General features: G+C 41.6%; 1 protein-coding gene across 9 annotated transcripts in view; it reads left to right on the top strand.

Moving 5' to 3' along the window:
- The window catches only part of LOC127650627 (NACHT, LRR and PYD domains-containing protein 3-like), a 710,662-nt gene that overhangs the window by 483,323 nt on the left and 205,830 nt on the right, over nt 1-21,509 (top strand). For all 9 annotated transcript variants that reach the window (XM_052136158.1, XM_052136167.1, XM_052136159.1 and 6 more), the window contains 2 exons: nt 16,119-16,292; nt 16,487-16,657. In XM_052136158.1, the coding sequence (XP_051992118.1) occupies nt 16,119-16,292; nt 16,487-16,657 (345 nt within the window). The remainder of the gene's footprint in view (nt 1-16,118; nt 16,293-16,486; nt 16,658-21,509) is intronic.

Below are 21,509 nucleotides of genomic sequence, written 5' to 3'. Positions count from 1 at the left end.
ATGCGAGACTCCGGTTTCCTTTACAGATGTTTATTAACACTGTAGAACTAAAAGTTCAGGTAGACAAATAAAGACAACATCAAATATTGCAATCATTACATAAATAGCACAGCTTAGCACTGTAGCTAAAGAATACAATGTAATACTGACCACTTTAGCCTGCTTCTCAATCAACAGCAGAGTCATTTCCCAGAAGCAATCTTCACAGTCAAAATAAATACGATTCTTTAACTTACACACAGTTGAGGCAAACAACACAAAGCATGGAGTAATAAAGAAACAAATCAGCAGGTAACATCACCGCCTCAGGTGAGCTTTCTTCTCTGAGTGTAACTTACTGAGCCACAGACGCTACATCCGGTTTTAGTCATGTCAAAATAAAAGTACGCATTTTAAAATAAAAAAAAAAACGTCTGCATTTACACTCCCACCATCACACAATGTGTGATTCACACAACAAAAGTAACATTGTTAACAGAACCTTGTAAAACATTGATGTAAATACACAAATATACCTTCAAATATAAACAAAACAATGTAATTGAAGAGCTAACCTACTTATTCAGCCTCAAGCAATAGTACTGTTTTGTGTACTGACCTTTCTAAGTAAACTGGCTTATTTGAGCGTGTGCCTTTCCTGTCTAGTGTTGTGTCACTAAGTAGCAGTTTGAGTTTTCTGACTCTTCCGTCAGCCCCTTGGAAGACTTCAACTACCTTCGCCAGCTTCCACTGATTTCTTGGTGTGCCATCATCTTGCAACAGGACAATATCATTCACTTTATCATTTCTCCTGTCCTTGTTCCATTTGCTCCTCTGCTGCAGATTCAGCAAATACTCCTTTCTCCACCTGGTCCAAAATTCATTGGACAAGAACTGTACTCTCTTCCATCTTTTCTGAAGATAGAGATCTTCCCTTACAAACTCACCAGGTGGTGGTGCGATTATTGACGATTTCATTGTCAATATGTGGTTTGGAGTTAGGGGTACAGGTCCTAATGGATCATTGAGATGTTCTGTGGTCAATGGTCGACTATTCACTATAGCCATCACTTCGTACAGGAATGTTCTTAATGAAGAGCTGTCTAATCTTCCCGCAGACTGGTCTAGGATGGATGTGAGGACACTTCTCACGGTCCGAATCTGCCTCTCCCAGACACCGCCCATGTGACTGGAAGCAGGTGGGTTCATGACAAAGTTGCATCCTAGCTCTTTCTAGCTCCATTCCTTTCATTTAATTCTTGGAATTCATTGCGTGCTCCCACGATGTTTGTGCCTTGATCACTTTGTAGTTGACTTACATTGCCTCTTATGGCAATAAAACAGCGCAACGCATTTAGGAAGGCATCAGTGGAAAGGTCATCCTATACCTCAATGTGGATGGCACGTGAACACATGCAGGTTAATAGAAGCCCATGTCTCTTCAGTTCTTTTCTTCCATCTTTAACATAAAATGGTCCGAAGCAGTCCATACCACTATAGGTAAATGGAGGGGTAGCTTCCATCCTCTCTGGTGGAAGGTCGGCCATTTTTTGCTCTTGATTACACTTTCTGAGCTTTCTGCATTTGATGCACTTGAAAATGAGTGATGACACTTCACTACTACAACCCAGGATCCAAATCCCACTGGAGCGTAGTTCATTGATGGTCATTCCACGACCCTGATACTTCACCTTCTCATGGTAGTGCTTTATCAACAATCGAGATGCATGATGTCCTTTGGGGAGGATAGCTGGGTGTTTGACATGAGGGTGGAGTGTTGCTTGTGTTAATCTACCTCCCACCCTCAGGATATCTTGGCTGTCCAAAAAAGGGTTCAGCTTGTGCAGTTCGGTTGACTTGTTCTTTTGTATCTCTTTCTTTTGTTTAAGAGCCTTGATTTCATCCCTGAGCGCTTCTTCTTGAACTGCATGGATTATGAATTGTTAAGCATCCATTCTTTCTTCAAGTGTCGTAGCTTCATTGGATCTTGTTTTAAGATCTTTCACCTCCTTTGCAAGACGCTGAAGTCTTGCTATGGCTCTTACGACTCTCTTCCAATCTGAAAACTTCTGAAGTCGTTCTGATAGGGACCTTTCCTCATTTGCTTTCGTTGTGTGAACTTGTGCTCTTTTGATTTCTGGGTCATCCTCATTGAGTTCTTTCACCTTAATCTCTTCTTCCTTAGGGATGTCCTTTTGCCACAAGAAACTAGGTCCCGTGAACCAGTTAGACTCTACAAGCTCCTTCGCCATGAGTCCGCGAGAGGCATGGTCAGCCGGGTTATTTTCTGAGGCAACATATTGCCACTGACTTGGTTCCATGCTCGACTTGATCTGCTGGATCCGATTGGCTACGAATACATGAAATCGCTTTTCGTCATTGTTAATGTAACCAAGGACGACCTTGGAATCGGTCCAAAAGTATTCCTGTAGATCTTTGATCTCCATTTCTCTCTTTAGCAGATCACTTGTCCTTGTGGCCATGACCGCAGCTTGGAGTTCCAGCCTTCGGATTGTTGTTACCTTAGTCGGTGCAACCCTTGCCTTCCCCATAACAAGAGCGCAATGGACTTCTCCAGACTTCGAAACAACCCTAAGGTAAGAACACATTCCATAGCCAGGAACACTGGCATCGGAAAAATGGTGAAGTTCACACTGCTGAACATCCTTGGCTGCCAATGGTTTGTAGTGACGTGGTATCTCTACCGAAGACAGATTATGAAGGTCTTGGAACCATGCTTCCCAACGTGGCCTGAGATCGTCAGGAAGTGGCTCATCCCATCCTACCTTGTCTTGGCTCATCCTTTGTAGAATCTGTTTACCTTTCAAAATGATAGGTGCCACAAATCCAAGAGGATCAAAAATTGAGGCAACTGTTGACAGTACTCCTCTTCTGGTAAAAGGATGCTCTTTTACCCTTACTCTGAACTGGAACTTATCTGAACTAATGCACCATTGGACCCCGAGAGCCCGTTCCATCTTGTGCTCACCCAAGGCCATGTCCAGGTCAGCTGCAACTTCAGCAAGTTCTTGCTTTGGGATTGTGGCAAGAACCTTCTTGTTGTTGGTAATGAATTTGTGTAAGCGGAGTTTACCGGTGTTGCAGAGGTCTCTTACCTCTCTAACAAGCTCGATAGCTTCTTCACTGTCCAAACTTGTTAATCCATCGTCAACATAAAAGTTGCGCTGTATAAACCTCACTGTAGCTTCACTAAACTTGCCTTCTACTTCTGCAGCCAGGTGTTTGAGCCCAAAGTTTGTGCATCCAGGTGACGATGCAGCACCGAACAAGTGAACCCTCATGCGGAACACTGACGGTGGAACTTCCATATTGCCTCTTTCCCACCACAGAAATCTGAGGTAGTCTTGGTCCCTTGGTGCAACATGAAATTGATGGAACATCCGCTCTACATCACACATGATGGCTACTTGTCCTTTGCAGAAACGACACAAGACCCCTACAAGGGTATTTGTAAGGTCTGGCCCGGTGAGTAGATGCTCATTCAGTGATGTATTCTGAAACTTAGCTGAACAATCAAATACCACGCACATTTTTCCTGGCTTTTGGGGGAGGTAAACCCCATGGTGAGGGATATACCACGTGGTCTGATTGGTTACCTCTGGCTCTGGAACCCTTTCAGCATCATCTCTTGATATTAAGTCCTCCATAAAAGCCACGTAATCCTTGTGATATTGATTATCTTTCTTAAGACGTTTTCCCAGACATCTCAGTCTATGTTCTGCACACACTTTGTTGTTTGGCAGACTTGGCCTCTCTTCCTTGAAAGGCAATGGCATTTCGTAATGCCCATTTGCCTTTTGCTTAATTCCTTCTTTCAGCTTCACCAAGAACTTAATATCTTCTTGTGATATTAGAACTTCTTCACTGAACTTCTCAGTAAAATCTGACTCAAAGACCTTGAGTATATCTGCTGGAGTGATCATCTCCTTGACTTGAGTTCTATGAACAAAATGGACCTCAGACTTGAGCTCAGTAGAGGGCTTGGTAGCTGGCTGAACTTTCTTTATGATGATACGGTGGCTCACACCGATTTCATCCTCATGATCATAATCAACTTCAGTGCGGCTGTAGCCGATAATGCTCCAACCCAACACAGACCTTTGTGCATATGGCTGGTTTTCATTGCCCATGATGACATCTCTGGGAAGTAAGGCTTGTGGACAGTTATAGCCGATTAACAATCCTACTTCACAGTCGAGCTCAGGAGACATTTCATCTGCCAAATGTTCTAAGTGAGACCAGGATCTTGCAGTTGTGCTTGTGGGTATATGGGATCTGTTTGCTGGTATATAATCTCTGGTATAAGTTGTTGGGAGTTTGATTTTAATGTCAGAGCTGATGCCTCTTACCTGTAGTCCTTGCACCTTTTGGCTATTCACCACTTTTGTTTTTGATGTTATCGTGGACACTTTGAGTTTTACTGGCTCTTTCTTGGCACCCAATGTTACAGCTGCATCCTTCAGGATGAAGGTTGTGTCGCTCTGACTATCAAGTAAAGCATACACTAAAATTTCCTTGTCTGGTTCCGTTGTCATGGAGACATAGACTGGAATGATAGATGAAGTATGGGTGCTGCTCTTCTCTTGAACAACTCGGTTAGAGGTAGCTTGCTGTATTTCAATTGATTCAGACTGTTGGTTCTTGTCCTCTTGTTCTTGATGTTTCTTCCCGCAATCTTGATGTAGGCAAGTGGGGTGGCGTTTTCCACATAAGTCTCACACACACTCCTGGATGTACAAGCTCTGGAGTTATGGCCAATCCTAAGGCAGCCAAAACATAATTTCTCCAGTTGTACAAACTTAACTCTTTCTTCTACTGGTTTTTCCCTAATCTTGAGACACCTATGGAGAGTATGGCCTTTCTTCTTGCAAAACATGCATGTCATGCTTGTCTTCTCACTTGTATTAGTGGTGAAAGTCTTAGCACTAAAGTTTTGATTTCGTTGATACTTAAACTGTTCTCGTTCTGTTGGCTTTGATCTTTCTTGGTCATTTGGCTTCACTGCATATAATGATGTGATGGGGTTGCATGCAATTCGAGCCTCCATGTTGAGAAATCTCACGAAGTATCTGAAATCAGGGAACATTTTGTGTCCATCTTGATAAATCGTGGCTTCTCTATTCCAGCGTGAGCTCAACCAATCCGGGAGCTTGACAGTAATCCTTTGGCTTTCCACACAGTCATTGAGAGTTTGTAGACCGTGAACATATGGCATAGCTGCTTCCACACTGCTCAGGAAATCAACAAACTCACGGAGATTTTCGCTGTCCTTGGGGCCAATTTTATGCCATGTATGTATCTTGTCACGATATGACTTGGCAACTATGAATGGATTACCAAATCTGTCTTCAAGTATGTCCCAGGCAGCACAATAAGCTGTTTCTGTTCCTACAAGGAAATGGTGGCTCAGCCAAGAGAGCTATTGAAGGCCAACATACCTGCGTAGAAAGAAGAGCTTTTCTTGATTTAGCAGGTTCTTGCGATCAATCAGAGTAACGAAGGAAAGCTTCCAATCATTGTACTTGAGAGGATCTCCTTTGAAAACTTCAGGTTCTGGGATTGGAACTCGATTAGCTGTGATTGCTTCAGCTAGAGTTCTCACAAGGTCATTGGAATCTTCATGAGAGGTTAGAAAGGCTTGAGTGGTTGGGGCTTGTTGCATAAGTGGAAGTGCAGTTGGGGTGATGACTTGACTTACAGGGACTTGAGAAAATGTGGCTGGCTGTGGAACTGAACATGAGTTGTACATGGAGGGATATGGGAGAGGGTTTTTAGTGGCTGTGCCCTCATGAGGGTAATGGACTTGACTGAGCTTGGCTTGTTGCGCAGGAAGAGCTTGGGAGACTGGTGCTTGATAGGAGGGAAAAAATTGATCCATTAAAGGGTTAAGTGCAAGTGGTGGATCGACAGATTCTGAATAAACCTGCAGTCTTGCTTGAGCTGCAACATGCCCTTTAAGTTCTTCTAGCCATTCTACTTCTCTTCTTTTCCCTTCCAGCTTCATTTTTCTATCAGCACTTTCTGCTATGAACTGAGCTCTTTTTTTTTTAGCACTCTCTGCTTCAATTTCCCTTTCTTTAACTTCTCTTTCAGCCTTCAAGATTTGATCTTCCACCTCAAGTCTTTGAATTTCTTCCTTCTGCTGATGTTGTGCATTTGTTATCTTGATCACCTCTTGTGTAGCCACAACTTCAGCTGCCGCTTGTTTTGCATTAAGGGACAGGATGGAAGAGTGTCTGGATACTTTGGAATAAGCTTTTGACTTGGCGGTTTGAGTTGAGGAAACACTAGACACTGTGCTGTCAAACACTGACTTAGCATCAGGCCAAGATATGATTTCTGTATCATCACCACTGCGGAAATGTTGAACATTTGTATTTGCAATCCTAGTGAATGCCTGGCATGTGTCATTCATTCTCCGAATGTCAGGTTCAGGACTTGAAATGGCTCTTATTTTGAGGTAAGTATTGTCCATGTCAACTTGGATGGTATTGATTGCATTTACAATCTCATCAATCAGATCATCAGCATCATTATTCTTAATAGACCGTTTTAAGCCATTGATGTGATACTTCCATCTTCTGTACATCTTTACAAAACTCACATTTAGATCCTTCAATTTGTCATCTAACAGAGCTTTTCCTTTTTCAGTGAGCTTTTGTGTGCGTCCAGATTTCCTAATTCCAGGAGGCAATTGTGTGTCAACCGCACCAACCTGAGATTGTGTGTCCTGCGCTGTGTCTTCAACTTGCTCATCAGCGTCAGCTTGCTGTGATAGGGTAGTCTGCTCTGCGTCACTATCTTCTTGAAGGTCTCCATGAATGACCTTTTCAGTTGGAAGAAGAGTGTTTTCTTTTGAGTGTGACATATTAAAAGTGCATTTGAGTGACATTTTATATTTGAGTGACATATCAAATGTGTTGAAATTTGAATAAATGTATTCTATTCTCTAATGTGTGCAAATCTGAAATAACATGAAATGTTGAAAGATAAAATGAAATACAAATCTCTTTGATTACCTTAGCTTAACCTTTGAATACTGCACACCAAAAACTACAGTGTCATAATAATACACTTCAATAAATGAGTAATAAAAAAAGGGCAATTAACAAAGTATAAAACCTCTTGGCACAGTCTAAATATGAAAACTCACTTGTATGAACAATACTTTGATATTAAATTAAAACATCTTAGATTCAACTGGGAGAATGGTTAATTTACTTATCTACTTAGTTTCTTTGATTCTTACTAGATAATCAATTGCAGGAAAAGAATGTCCTCTGCTGCTTTTAAGGAAAAAACACAAATGAAATGTCCGTGAGCTATAATGGCAGTACTTGCGCTACTTTCAAGACACTCTCCTCGACGTGCTTGCTTGTGTAGCCTTGTCCGCTTGCCCCTTGGATTCACATGAACAGTTCACGTGGCCTCTCCATTACCGCATATGGCCTGCAGCTAATCCTCGTCTGCTCGGAGTCTTCACCGATGCAGAAGTGTTCTACTATGCCGCCTGTTGATTGAATGCGAGACTCCGGTTTCCTTTACAGATGTTTATTAACACCGTAGAACTAAAAGTTCAGGTAGACAAATAAAGACAACATCAAATATTGCAATCATTACATAAATAGCACGGCTTAGCACTGTAGCTAAAGAATACAAAGTAATACTGACCACTTTAGCCTGCTTCTCAACCAACAGCAGAGTCATTTCCCAGAAGCAATCTTCACAGTCAAAATAAATACGATTCTTTAACTTACACACAGTTGAGGCAAACAACACAAAGCATGGAGTAATAAAGAAACAAATTAGCAGGTAACATCACCGCCGCAGGTGAGCTTTCTTCTCTGAGTGTAACTTACTGAGCCACAGACGCTACATCCGGTTTTAGTCACGTCAAAATAAAAGTACGCATTTTAAAATAAATACAAAAAAAACGTCTGCATTTACAGTTGCAGTCATTGTTTTCACTGCCTAATCACGAGACCAGCTAACATCTGTATCCTTGAAATTCAAAGCTGTTGAAATAATTCATTGTTTATTTTGTTTATTATTTTGCGCAGGCCTACGCTCTTCATATGTACATTTTCTTTGCATTTGTGTAATCCTTTGACGGTGAATATGTACACAGTGTATTTGATTATTGTTATTCAACATTAGTAAATAGTTCAATTTAGTACAACTGCCTGCTCTTCATTACTCTCCTGGTCATTGGACATCTACATGTGGTAATCGGCCCTCTGTAATGGTTGGTATCGTAATAGCAATTAGTGCAATACAGTTCCTGTTGTACATTTAATGGTCCTTCGAGCCGGATACTCTAACCGTCTCAGCTATGATGTCCAGGCCCAGGGAGGGAATGATTGAGGATGAGGTGGTTCGGCCGCGCAGAATTACTCAACAGCCATTGTATCTTCAGGACTATGAGGTTAGTCATCCTCAGAGGCAACTCACATTTGCAGATGAGCAGGTCAATACGGTAATGAATGCTGATGTTCTCTCATGTATTCGTGAAATGAGAGAAGAGAGCAAGCAGCTGCGACAAGATGTGAAACGCATCTCAGATATAATCGCTAGTTCTCCTGTGTCAGCTCCACTACAGGTATCATCACCTTCACGGCAATCACTTGGGGTATCTTCTACACCGATGGCTACAAGTATGTTGGCCTCACATCAGGATGATCGAAATCCAGGTCAATCTGAGTACATGCCATTGGTGCCTCCAAGGGATGATTCTCTGCACGCACGTCGTGATGGTCATCAAAATCTTATTGAAGATCTTACTAATCGTCTAAAGAGAGTAGGTGGACTGAGTGGTAGTCAATTATATTCAGGCCAGTCAACACCTCAGTATACTGAACCTCCTCAAGGTGTGAATGACTCACCGCGACACGTTCCTGACCGAGCTGCTAATGTCCGTGGTTTGCAGTAGAGTCAGTCTAATCCTCCTTATTGGCAGTACGATGATGCCATGTTGTTGCAGCCCAATCCGCCATTCTACCCCCACAAGTTTTCAGTCGTTCTTATGCAGATGCACATACTTGTCATTTGCATTCAGAGTATCGGCCCATTAGAAATCTTCATGATCCATAACATGGGGAACGAGTGCACACTTTGCAAGAAACTGCCTTAGCTGACCGTTCTGGTCCTCAATGTCAACGAGATCTTAGAACTGAACACTAACAGCAACGGGCGGCTGTATTCGTCTGATCGTTCATATCCAATTTTGGATCAAGATCTTAACCGTCCTTTGCACCCACTGCCAGTGCAATATCGTGGGCCTACACCAACAATCCCAAATTTCATTCATGATGAGCCACGAGAGTTCGCCAGACTTAAGCTCGCTTTAGGCAACGTACTGCCTGACGACGCTTCTGAATCTTTTAAGTTTCAAATACTAATGGATCATTTGAAATTGGAAGATGCTTTGCTTGTTGCAGATTCTTACAGTCACAGTCGTTCTCCCTTTAGTGACACTATGCAAGCTCTTACCGACATGTATGGGCAACCACATCAGCTGGCATTGCAGCGGACCACCAGTTTAATGGACGGACCCACAATCAAGAGTGGTGATGTAAAAGCATTCAAGGGATTCGCTCTTCGTGTGCGGGCATTAGGTGGAATGTTGAATCAGTTGGGTAGCCCAGGTTGGACTGAGCTGAAGTGCGGTTCTCATGTATCTCGCCTCTTAGCAAAGCTACCTTATGACCTAAGAGCCAACTTTAAGAGATTTGTTAACCCTCTTCAGACTCCTATTCCTACTCTGCTTGACTTGGCAGATTGGCTTGAATATGAGGTTCGCGTGCAGGTGGAGGGAACCCAGTACAGCACCTACCCTGATTATGAGAAGCATGGCCCCCGTAAAGATAAGAAGTATGGTTTCCCACCTTGAAAGCTTACTACTGTTCTGCATGGAGGAGAGCATAAGGGAGAGTCAGTAGAGAACACAAAGACAGGGCCAGTGTCCTCAGATAGGATACAGGAGAAGCCCAAAAGATATTGTCCGTTCTGCGATACCATCCAGCATTACATGAATCAGTGCTCAAAGTTTAAGCTCTTGACCAAAGAGCAGATTGAGAATTGGATCAAGATGGGCCGTAGATGCTGGAGATGTGGCCGAAGTCATCAGACCTCAAAATGCACATTGAAAGCGAAGTGTAGGAAATGCGATGGGAAACATCTTGAGGTTCTTCATGATGTTAATACCAGCTCAGATTCAAGTGGGAAAGGCAACATAAGAGAGTCAGAGAGAACAGGTCCCGTGAGTTCCACATCTCAGACCTTGTATCTGGACCGTTCCACAAGCGGAAAGCAAGTGTTACTTAAATTGAGTCGAGTTGTGATTCAGAATGGAGACAAGTCGCTAGAGACCTACGCTGTACTTGAAGACGGCTCCGAGCAAACGATTCTGCTGCATGAGGCCGCTCAACGTTTAGGCCTTCAAGGTACAGTTGAAGATCTAGCCCTTCGTACTGTGAGGCATGAGGTTCACACCATACGGGGAAGTTCAGTGTCCTTCTCTATAGCCCCAGCATCGCAACCTGACAGATCATTCCAAATTCTTGGAGCCTTTACAGCCAAGGACCTAGGTCTTGTCCAGCATACTTATCCTATCACTGAACTACAGCAAAAGTATCGCTATCTTAGAGATCTGCCCTTGCACGATATCAATCAAGCACAACCATTAGTGCTTATCGGTTCAGACTATCCACATTTGATCACGCCTGTGGAGCCAGTGAGATTGGGACCCAAAGGAGGACCAGCAGCTGTGCGTACGAGACTTGGGTGGACATTGCAATGAGTATCTTTTACCTGGACCTACTCTCGGGGCAAGCTTGTTGGGAGTTCTTCTCCGCTTCAGGGAACACCCTGTAGCTGTTTGCAGCGATGTGCGAGGCATGTTTCATCAAGTCCGTCTCCTTGATGAAGACAAGCCTTTCCTCAGATTTCTGTGGAGTAATGGCAATACTGCTGAGTCTCCAACAATCTATCAGTGGGATGTTTTGCCCTTTGGAACCACTTGTAGCCCCTGTTGTGCTACATTTGCCCTTCAGTCGCAAGTAGGGAACTACCTTGAACCAACAGATGATGAGCGTCAATCTGTTGAACACAGTTTTTATGTAGACAACTGTCTAAAAAGTGTACCAAATGAAGAACAGGCCGAGAAACTAGTACACCGATTACAGCACCAACTTATGGAGGGTGGATTTGAGTTGCGACAACGGGCCAGTAATATTCCAACAGTCATTAACCACTTTCCGTCTGAGCTAAAAATCAAATAGCAGTGAGATCTGGATTAACCAAGAGACAGCCAATCCTCAAGAGCGTACCCTTGGACTGATATGGCACTGCAAATCTGATACCTTGGCACACAAACCATACCAGAAAGAGGAAGGTGAAACTACCATGCGTAAGATCTACCGCACACTTGCGAAGCAATACGATCCCCTTGGGTATCTGATTCCTTTCACTACAAGGGCTAAGATCATTGTGCAATTGCTCTGGGGCAAGAAACGAGGTTGGGATGACCCTTGCCTTCCTACTGAATTACTGGCTGCTTGGCAACAGTGGGAGAATGAGCTCCCTCAGTTATCAAAGATCTCTCAGCCCAGATGTTACAGCTCCAGCATCCAGCATGCAATCAAGAGTCGCAGCATTCATGTATTCTGTGATGCTTCTGAGAGAGCCTATGGCTCTGTTGCATGCTTGAGTACTGAGGACGATCAGAACAATATTTATGTAGTCTTTGTGGCCGCAAGATCCAGAGTCGCTCCAAAGAAACAGCTCTCCATCGCACGCTTAGAACTTTGTGCTGCAGTGACAGGAGCACAGCTGGGTGCTGTATTGAAGAAAGAGCTGACTTTAGACATCCACAACGTTGTGTACTGGTCTGATTCTACCACAGTACTCGTGTGGCTGCAATCTGATTCTTGCAGGTACAAAGTATTTGTTGGAGTTAGAGTATGTGAAATACAAGAGTTGTCTGACCCAAAATCCTGGCGCTATGTCGATTCGTCGACTAATCCAGCCGATGACATCACACAAGGTTTGGCATTGACTAAACTGGCTCAAGACAAGCGCTGGAGGCAGGGTCCAGCCTTCTTGATGCAACCCAGCTGCAATTGGCCAAAGGCACCTGAAGGTCAAACCCTTGATGATAGTCAGGAGCTTAAGAAACCTGTATTCAGTGGGTTGCTTAATGAGACCGCAATACCTCCCATTCCAGACTTCCATCAATTTAATAGCTATCACGAACTTCTGGAAGCCACAGTGCAGTCTCTGCATGGGGCGGCCGGCAGTAGAGAACCACCAGATGCAGATGAATTCCATTATGCAGAATTGACTCTTCTGAGGCATTGTCAAATGCAAGATTTCCCTGAAGATTTTGCCTTGCTCAAGGAAGGAAAGACTCTCCCAACCAGCAGTCGGCTGATAGGACTTGCACCTGAGCATGACAAAGACTCCAACCTGATCAGAGTGGGTGGCAGACTTAGAAGATGTGACAGCCTGGCCAAAGATGTTCTACATCCTGTGATTCTATCTCCGACTCATCCAGTGGTGAAACTCCTCATTAAGCACTATGACACCCAATTACTTCATCCTGGGCCCGGACGGGTGTTTGCCGAGCTACGACGAAAGTTCTGGACTTTACGAGGGAGAGAGGCAGTTAAGAAACATCAGCGTTACTTCCCCGAGTGCCATAAGTGGAGGGGTCGACCAGAAATTCCAAGGATGGCAGACATTCCACCTTTCAGTCTTAGGTTATTTAAGCCTCCCTTTTATTCTACTGGGGTTGATTGTTTTGGTCCCCTTACAATAAAAGTAGGCCGTCGTACAGAGAAAAGGTGGGGTATTCTCTATAAATGTCTCACCACTCGAGCGATTCACCTTGATCTACTGGATCATAGGGACACTGATTCATTCTTGTTGTCCCTCAGACGCTTTATTTCACGTAGGGGAAAGCCCTACGAGCTTCTATCTGATCAGGGAACCAATTTCAAAGGGGGGAGTCATGAATTGGAAGAGGTTTTCAGTCAGATACAACCCACTCTCAGAGAACAACTAGCCAAAGAACAGATCCGGTTTCGCTTTAATCCTCTCAGTGCTCCTCACTTTGGGGGCTCTTGGGAAAGAGAAGTGAGGTCTGTGAAAACAGCCCTACGAACCACACTGGGTGCTCAGGTTGTCACTGAAGAGGTATTGAGGACAGTCTTAGTAGAGGTAGAAGGTATCTTAAATTCAAGACCTATGGGTTATGTCTCCAGTGATGTGGCCGATCCAGACCCTGTGACTCCTAATTCATTGCTGATGGGGCGGCCTGACTCCTCATTACCTCAGATGGTCTATCCTGAGTCTGATCTGCTCAGTCGGAAGAGGTGGAGACACAGCCAGATTCTCAGTGATCACTTCTGGAAGCATTTCGTGCATGACTTTCTGCCTACTTTACAGGCACATCAGAAATGGAATCGAGAGAGAGAGAACATTACAGTTGGAACTGTAGTCCTTATAGCTGACGAGCAGCTACCGAGAGCGCTCTGGCTAGTGGGTACTGTTTCATCCATCATTCCTAGCTCTGAGAGTACAGTTAGAACTGCTGTTGTTAAAGTTAAAGATCATACGTGCACTCGACCAGTTGCCCGATTGATTAGATTACCTGCTTTACCGCAGGGTTTAGATGATGTACAGTAGTAGATTTACTACAGGCAAATTTGTCTACCAAATTTGGGGGCGGCTGTAAAAAAGCCCACGTTCAGTTTGTGTTCAATTATTATAAGGGCTGTGCAGCTATTATGTTGGTCATTGATTTGAATGTCAGGAGGTGTGGCTTAATTTGAGATCGCGCGAGAGCGGATCAATTTTTCTGTTCGGATCCTGAGGTCCTGCAATCTTACCTGTAAAGCAGTAAAATAAGATTGATCAAAATCTTTTTCTGCAGCGCCTTCACTTTGTGAACTGCAGGAAAGAATATTTGTGCTCTTGATTGGCAGCGGATGGTATTAAACTTCGCGCTGAAGTTCCATAGTGACGATTCTTGAATGTGCGTCATTGAAGATTGTGAGTTACATTTGAGTATTCATTATATTATTATTGTCACTTATTCACTGTTTAGTTTTATGAATGGCTGCTACATTATATTTCATGTTATATGAGAGTGCGGTTACTTGATTGAGTGAGATATTATGTTAATAGTGACAAACGTGATCAGCCATATATAGAGTTGTAATGTTTCAGCATTTCTTCCGTGTTAATTGCTCATCTATTCAGTTTATGTTACTTATTACGTTATTTGTTTATTGTAGAACCACATTTGAGAGCCATACCTCAACGAGATAAATACTCAGTAATACACCACCTAGATTATACACCTGCATTTATTATCGCGGAGGATTCATCATACATCAGTGCCTGAGACTGCATCTCGACGACCAACTTCACATCGCTATTCGGACATCTGAACATCTTAAAGAACTGTAGAGACTAACACGGACTGTTGCAGTCATTGTTTTCACTGCCTAATCACGAGACCAGCTAACATCTGTATCCTTGAAATTCAAAGCTGTTGAAATAATTCATTGTTTATTTTGTTTATTATTTTGCGCAGGCCTACGCTCTTCATATGTACATTTTCTTTGCATTTGTGTAATCCTTTGACGGTGAATACGTACACAGTGTATTTGATTATTGTTATTCAACGTTAGTAAATAGTACAATTTAGTACAACTGCCTGCTCTTCATTACTCTCCTGGTCATTGGACATCTACATGTGGTAATCGGCCCTCTGTAACGGTTGGTATCGTAATAGCACTTAGTGCAATACAGTTCCTGTTGTACACTTTCCATTAGTGTGTATTATAGCTGTTTGTGCATGTAAGAGGTATGCAAAGTTACAAAGCACAAATTCCAACCCAAAGGGTGTTACACTCTCGCACAGAAAACATTGCTTTTGAACTGCCTGAAAGACATGGTTTACAGTCCAGCCATTACTTCTGTGAAATAGCTACGTCATTATGTGGCACATTTGCCTAATTCATGCCTCAGGAGTGCGCTGCTCAGGCCTACCATCCATTTAAAAATTGTATCCCCTTGCATACTTCACTCTGTCACATGGACTTTGATGTAAGTCACTGCTTACGTTGTGCTAGTGTCCAATACCTTTTGTAAGACATGCAATGGGTTTAACTGGAACAACCTAAACCCTTGATTACTTGGAGCGTGTTGCAGGCTGATGTCACTTTGTGGAATTATTTCGTGATTTTTGCACCTGAGAAAAATATTTGGCTTATGTATAAATCATATATGTTTAATTTTATTTCATTAGAATTAATTGTTTGACCGGATTAATCAGGATTTGCACAAATTTAAATGTTAACATAACAATGAACAGGCTATAACTGTGTGATAAACAGTTTAAGTATTATGCTGTTAATATATAACTTTAATAAACTGCTTAATTGACCTAACTTCACTTCCATCATACATTAGAGTTGTTTTGGGGAAGTTCAAATATGTTTTCGAGACAAAAATTCTTAGACATCAGGATATTTTGCGGGAATTTGGACCCAAGTGCTGGGATGCTAAACAAAGAGCTTTTATGGAAAACAAAATACAAACCAAAAACTCTCACAGTAAAATTAATAGAACCAATTTGAAACTAAGAAAATAAACAAAACACCAACTGGAGAAACAGACTAGGAATGACTGACTAACCAAACTCACAAAATGATCTAACAGACACAAGATGGTAGAAGGCACAGTATGTAGAGGGAGAGCACATGAGGAACAAGTGATGACATTCAACACAACAAGGATCAGATGAGGAAGTGTGGCAAGGTGGAATGAGGAGGCAGAGTAAGTAGAGCACATGGCTGACACAAACACAAACAAAGACATGTGCTCAAAACAAATGCGCACATAGACCAAAACAGACAGAACTCCAGAACAAAACAAGTTGGGCAGTCCAGACTGGGTCTTGACAGTAGAAGAGCTTCAAAAAATTAGCAAACGACTGTGAGCAATCAAACACAGTGGCCATATATATTTTTTTGTTCCCAACAGCTGTGCTGAGAAGCCTTCACTAAAACATATATATTAACACACTGTTATCTTGTCATTTCTCTCAGTTTGATGGGCTGCGATCTGACAGAGCAAAGTTGTTCAGCACTGGCCTCAGTTCTCAGCTCAAACTCCTCAAGTCTGAGAGAGCTGGATCTGAGTAACAATGACCTGCAGGATTCAGGAGTGAAGCTGCTCTCTGATGCACTGAAGAGTCCTCACTGTACACTGGAAATACTGAGGTTTGTGTTTGCAGATTTATTAGTTCATTGGAATGTACGATATTAATATATTGTGGTTCATAGCTGTGACAATGAAACAATAAATTGCTCAGTGACTGTCACAACCCTTCATTTCAAACTGTAGAGCATTCACTCTGCTATTACCATTTGTTATATAAAACTGCTTTTTATCATTCTTTCTTCATTTGTTTTAGATTTGCAGCTTGTAGATTCAATGATCAGTGCTGTGAAACTTTGTCTTCAGTTCTACAATCATCAAAATCCCTTAGAGAGCTGGACCTGAGTAACAATGACCTGCAGGATTCAGGAGTGAAGCTGCTCTCTGATGCACTGAAGAGTCCTCACTGTACACTGGAAATACTGAGGTTTGTCTTTGCAGATTCATAAGTACATTGGAATATACGATATTAATATATTGTGGTACATAGCTATGGTTACTGTGTACCATTGGATGACCAATATGGGGTTTTTAATGGCCGATATCGATATCCAGAGAGCAGGGTGGCCAATAGACCGATACAAGTCTGACATGTAACATGATGGCATGTAACAACAAAACAAACCGTGACTAGTTGTGTACATGTCTCATATGCTTCACGTGCAGGCAGGTGATTTTCTTCGCCTAATGGGGAAATTTATCGGCCAATGCTGATAATTAAATATATCAGAATATCATCGGATTTATCGGCCTTGGCGATGTAACGATCGCCAACTACTGTGTACTTGTGGATGGGCTCCCTCTGCCGAGTCTGTTTCCTCTCAAGTGAATCAAGTTATTCTGATTGTGACATCACAGTTCAAAATTATCACAACATTAATTTATGTCCAGCTCTTTAGAAAACTCGGTAACACTTTAGAATAAGGTTCCTTCGTTAATGAATAACTACACAGGAACAAATGTGTAACACAATATTAACAATCTAGTAACTACTATTAACTAACAAGAAACTCTGATTAATGAATTAGTAAGTAATAGCACACAGATGAAAGTGGTAGTTCACTATTATCTAATGAATTACTACTATTTTGTGAAAGCTTCCCAGAGAACTACTGAAAAAGTTTCATAATTCATGCAAAACTAATCAATAACTAATGCAGGACAAATGACTAGCACCCCATTAACATTTTAACTGCTACTGTAAATGAATACACAACGTTGTTTACATTATCAATATGTAATAGCATAGCATAGCAGACTTATGATTTGCGAAAGCTGTCAATAATTAGCTTATGCTGTCTCCTTGAACTATTTATCAACTGAATAATTTTAAAGAAATAGATTTTTAAATGCAGTTGTCGGGATCTTACTTGTCCTGTGGTCAATTTTATGGCATTCCTCTGGACTGCATTGAATCACTAGGTTCATGGTGACTACTGGAACATATTGAGTCATTATTTAACCTACCTCTCAAAAAATATGTTTTTATGTATGTCTCCTAGCTCATATATACATATGTGTGTGTGTGTGTGTGTGTGTGTGTGTGTGTGTGTGTGTGTGTGTGTGTGTGTGTGTGTGTGTGTGTGAATATCTTGTGAATCAATAGAAGATTCTACACTTTAGGATTAGCTTTTCATTAGTAACTACTGTAATAATCATGGTAAGTAACTAGTGATGACTCATGTGTTACTGCATACTTCTATGGGAATTACCATCTAAAACTTCACCAAAAACCTCAAAAGCTTAAAATGACTTCAGTGTTTGCTTGCACATGATATTTATTCATCATGACTGGAACAATTGCTGATTTTAACAAGACGCATAGAACAAGCAACAGCTAAAGTGGCAGTGTGTATAGCCACTTGGCCATATTTATGATGACTTGACTTTAAACAGTAGTCATGGAACATGAAACGGTTAAAGTGACTGTGTGTAGCCACTGGGCTAGAACATGCATGGAATGGTATTTATCATACAAAGAAACACACATACACATGCATAAACAGCTTATTTTTGTCTCTCACAAAAGTCTATAAGCAAGCCAACTTTCTTTTTGTTTTCAATGGTGCTTTGCACTGGCTCCTGTCTGCATAATTCTCTGCACCGCTCTGCAAAATCAGACAGTTTCTGTACTCTTTGGAAGGTGTCTCGCAAATTTTTGCAGGCCTCTTTGTTACAAGCTTCGAGCTCCGCAATTGCAGCAGTATCAGCAATGGTCTTTCTATCCATGCAACATTTGAAGTATGCCTGGGTTTTTGTTGTCCCACCTTTCAAATAGTCCAAGACCTTGTTGTACCTCTTGATGGCTTGCTCTGGAAGAAAGACTGACAAAGAACAGAGAACAAACCATTAGGGTGTTATGCTAATGGGATGTATATTTTATAAATGAATGAAAGTCGGAAGTCTGCTACAGGGAATTACAGCCTAAAGATCTTTGCTGTGTTTGGTGGTTGTAGGTTGAAGGCTCTAGGAGGAGTTTCTCTTGGAAAATTAGAGTCTCAGAAGAAGAAGAACCATAATAATAATAATATTTTTTAAGTGCCCCTATTATGTTATTTTACATATTGCTAAATTGGTTTTGGAGGTTAGGTTTACATGCATCCAAGTTCAAAAAACACTGTAATTTTCATTGCAGTATTATCTGTCTTCTCGTAAATGATTCGGTCTCTCTAAACTGTGATCGACAGCGCATATCAGAAATTACATTCCATAGTAATGATGGTATCAGTTTAACCATTTCAATCAATGGTTCAATTCAATTCAAATTTGACAAATTAATACAATCAACACTAACTTCTGCATTTTTCCAAACAAGTCTTACTTGAAATACACTCACCTAAAGGATTATTAGGAACACCATACTAATACTGTGTTTGACCCCCTTTCGCCTTCAGAACTGCCTTAATTCTACGTGGCATTGATTCAACAAGGTGCTGAAAGCATTCTTTAGAAATGTTGGCCCATATTGATAGGATAGCATCTTGCAGTTGATGGAGATTTGTGGGATGCACATCGAGGGCACGAAGCTCCCGTTCCACCACATCCCAAAGATGCTCTATTGGGTTGAGATCTGGTGACTGGGGGGGCTATTTTAGTACAGTGAACTCATTGTCATGTTCAAGAAACCAGTTTGAAATGATTCGAGCTTTGTGACATGGTGCATTATCCTGCTGGAAGTTGCCATCAGAGGATGGGTACATGGTGGCCATAAAGGGATGTACATGGTCAGAAACAATGCTCAGGTAGGCCGTGGCATTTAAACGATGCCCAATTGGCACTAAGGGGCCTAAAGTGTGCCAAGAAAACATCCCCCACACCATTACACCACCACCACCAGCCTGCACAGTGGTAACAAGGCATGATGGATCCATGTTCTCATTCTGTTTACGCCAAATTCTGACTCTACCATCTGAATGTCTCAACAGAAATCGAGACTCATCAGACCAGGCAACATTTTTCCAGTCTTCAACTGTCCAATTTTGGTGAGCTCTTGCAAATTGTAGCCTCTTTTTCCTATTTGTAGTGGAGATGAGTGGTATCCGGTGGGGTCTTCTGCTGTTGTAGCTTCACAAATGCTTTGCTGCATACCTCGGTTGTAACGAGTGGTTATTTCAGTCAAAGTTGCTCTTCTATCAGCTTGAATCAGTCGGCCCATTCTCCTCTGACCTCTAGCATCAACAAGGCATTTTCGCCCACAGGACTGCCGCATACTGGATGTTTTTCCCTTTTCACACCATTCTTTGTAAACCCTAGAAATGGTTGTGCGTGAAAATCCCAGTAACTGAGCAGATTGTGAAATACTCAGACCGGCCCGTCTGGCACCAACAACCATGCCATGCTCAAAATTGCTTAAATCACATTTCTTTCCCATTCTGACATTCAGTTTGGAGTTCAGGAGATTGGCTTGACCAGGACCACACCCCTAAATGCATTGAAGCAACTACCATGTGATTAGTTGATTAGATAATTGCATTAATGAGAAATTGAACAGGTGTTCCTAATAATCCTTTAGGTGAGTGTATGTCCCCTACACTTTTCTTGATCATCTTAGCTCTACTCATACTCTGTTGTCAATTCATACAACTTAAAGGGTTAGTTCACCCAAAAAATAAAATTATGTCATTATTTACTCACCCTCGAGTAAAACGGTTTGGCCGTTCCAAACCTGTAATACTTTGTGTTCATCTTCAGACCACAAATTAAGATATTTTTAATGAAATCTGACAGCTTTCTGATCCCTCCATTGACAGCTACACAACTACCACTTTCAAGGCCCAGAAAGGTAGTAAAGACTTGGGCTGCCCCATAATATTCAACTAATCGTTAGTCGACTAAAAATTTTATTAGTCGGTTAGTCACCGCAAAAAAAAAAAAAACTTGTGGTGAAGTCACGCAGTCCGTGAGGGACAGATTGTTCACGGCGGGTGCTTGTGGTATTTACAATATGTCAGGCAGGAAATCCAAATCAGTGGTTTATCCTCAATTTATGAAGCCAGACGAGTGCTTAGTGTGTGTTGTATTTACAACATAGTTTACCACTTTATTTACAAAATATGAATCTTGAACACGTGTTTACACAACGTCTGCTCTTGCATCAATACAACATGTATGCGTTGTGGTGCTATCATGAACGCACGCTGGAGATTAATATTTTGTAAATGTAGTAGATTATGTTCATAAATTGAGGTTAAACCAGTAGAGACACATGGATTACTTTAATCATGTCTTTACCACCTTTCTTGAAAATGCTAGTTGTGTAAGCTGTCAATGGAGAAACAGAAAGATTTTAGATTTCATTAAAAAATATCTTAATTTGTGTTCTGGAGATGGAGATTTTGGAATGACACGGGGACGAGTATTGACAGAATTGTATTTGTGGGTGAACTGACCTTAATAAATGGTTGCACAGTAAACATGTAACCCTGAGGAATATATTTGTCATTGTCTATATTTACTGAAAAATTATGATAAAATGCTTTGTTTTATTTTTCTTTTGTAATTTGAAATATGTTTATTTTTAATATGTATTGTTTTCTTTTCTTTACTTCTTTACTTGAAGGGACAGTTGAGTTGGAATTTAAAAAATAAGTATTTGCATTTATTTTGGATGATGAAGAGGACTTTTAAAATCAAAGTCATTTTTATACCAATTTTTCAATTTTATATCAGCATATCTCTGCACCACCTTCATCTCAACCTGGCCAAGACTAAACTTGTTGATGGAACTTGTGATCCTAGCAAACCCATCTTTTACTGTTCATCTGTGCTCCACTACTGTG

This window comes from Xyrauchen texanus, chromosome 10, assembly GCF_025860055.1.
Source record: "Xyrauchen texanus isolate HMW12.3.18 chromosome 10, RBS_HiC_50CHRs, whole genome shotgun sequence".
NCBI lineage: Eukaryota > Metazoa > Chordata > Actinopteri > Cypriniformes > Catostomidae > Xyrauchen > Xyrauchen texanus.
This window is presented reverse-complemented; position numbering and strand designations above follow the sequence as displayed.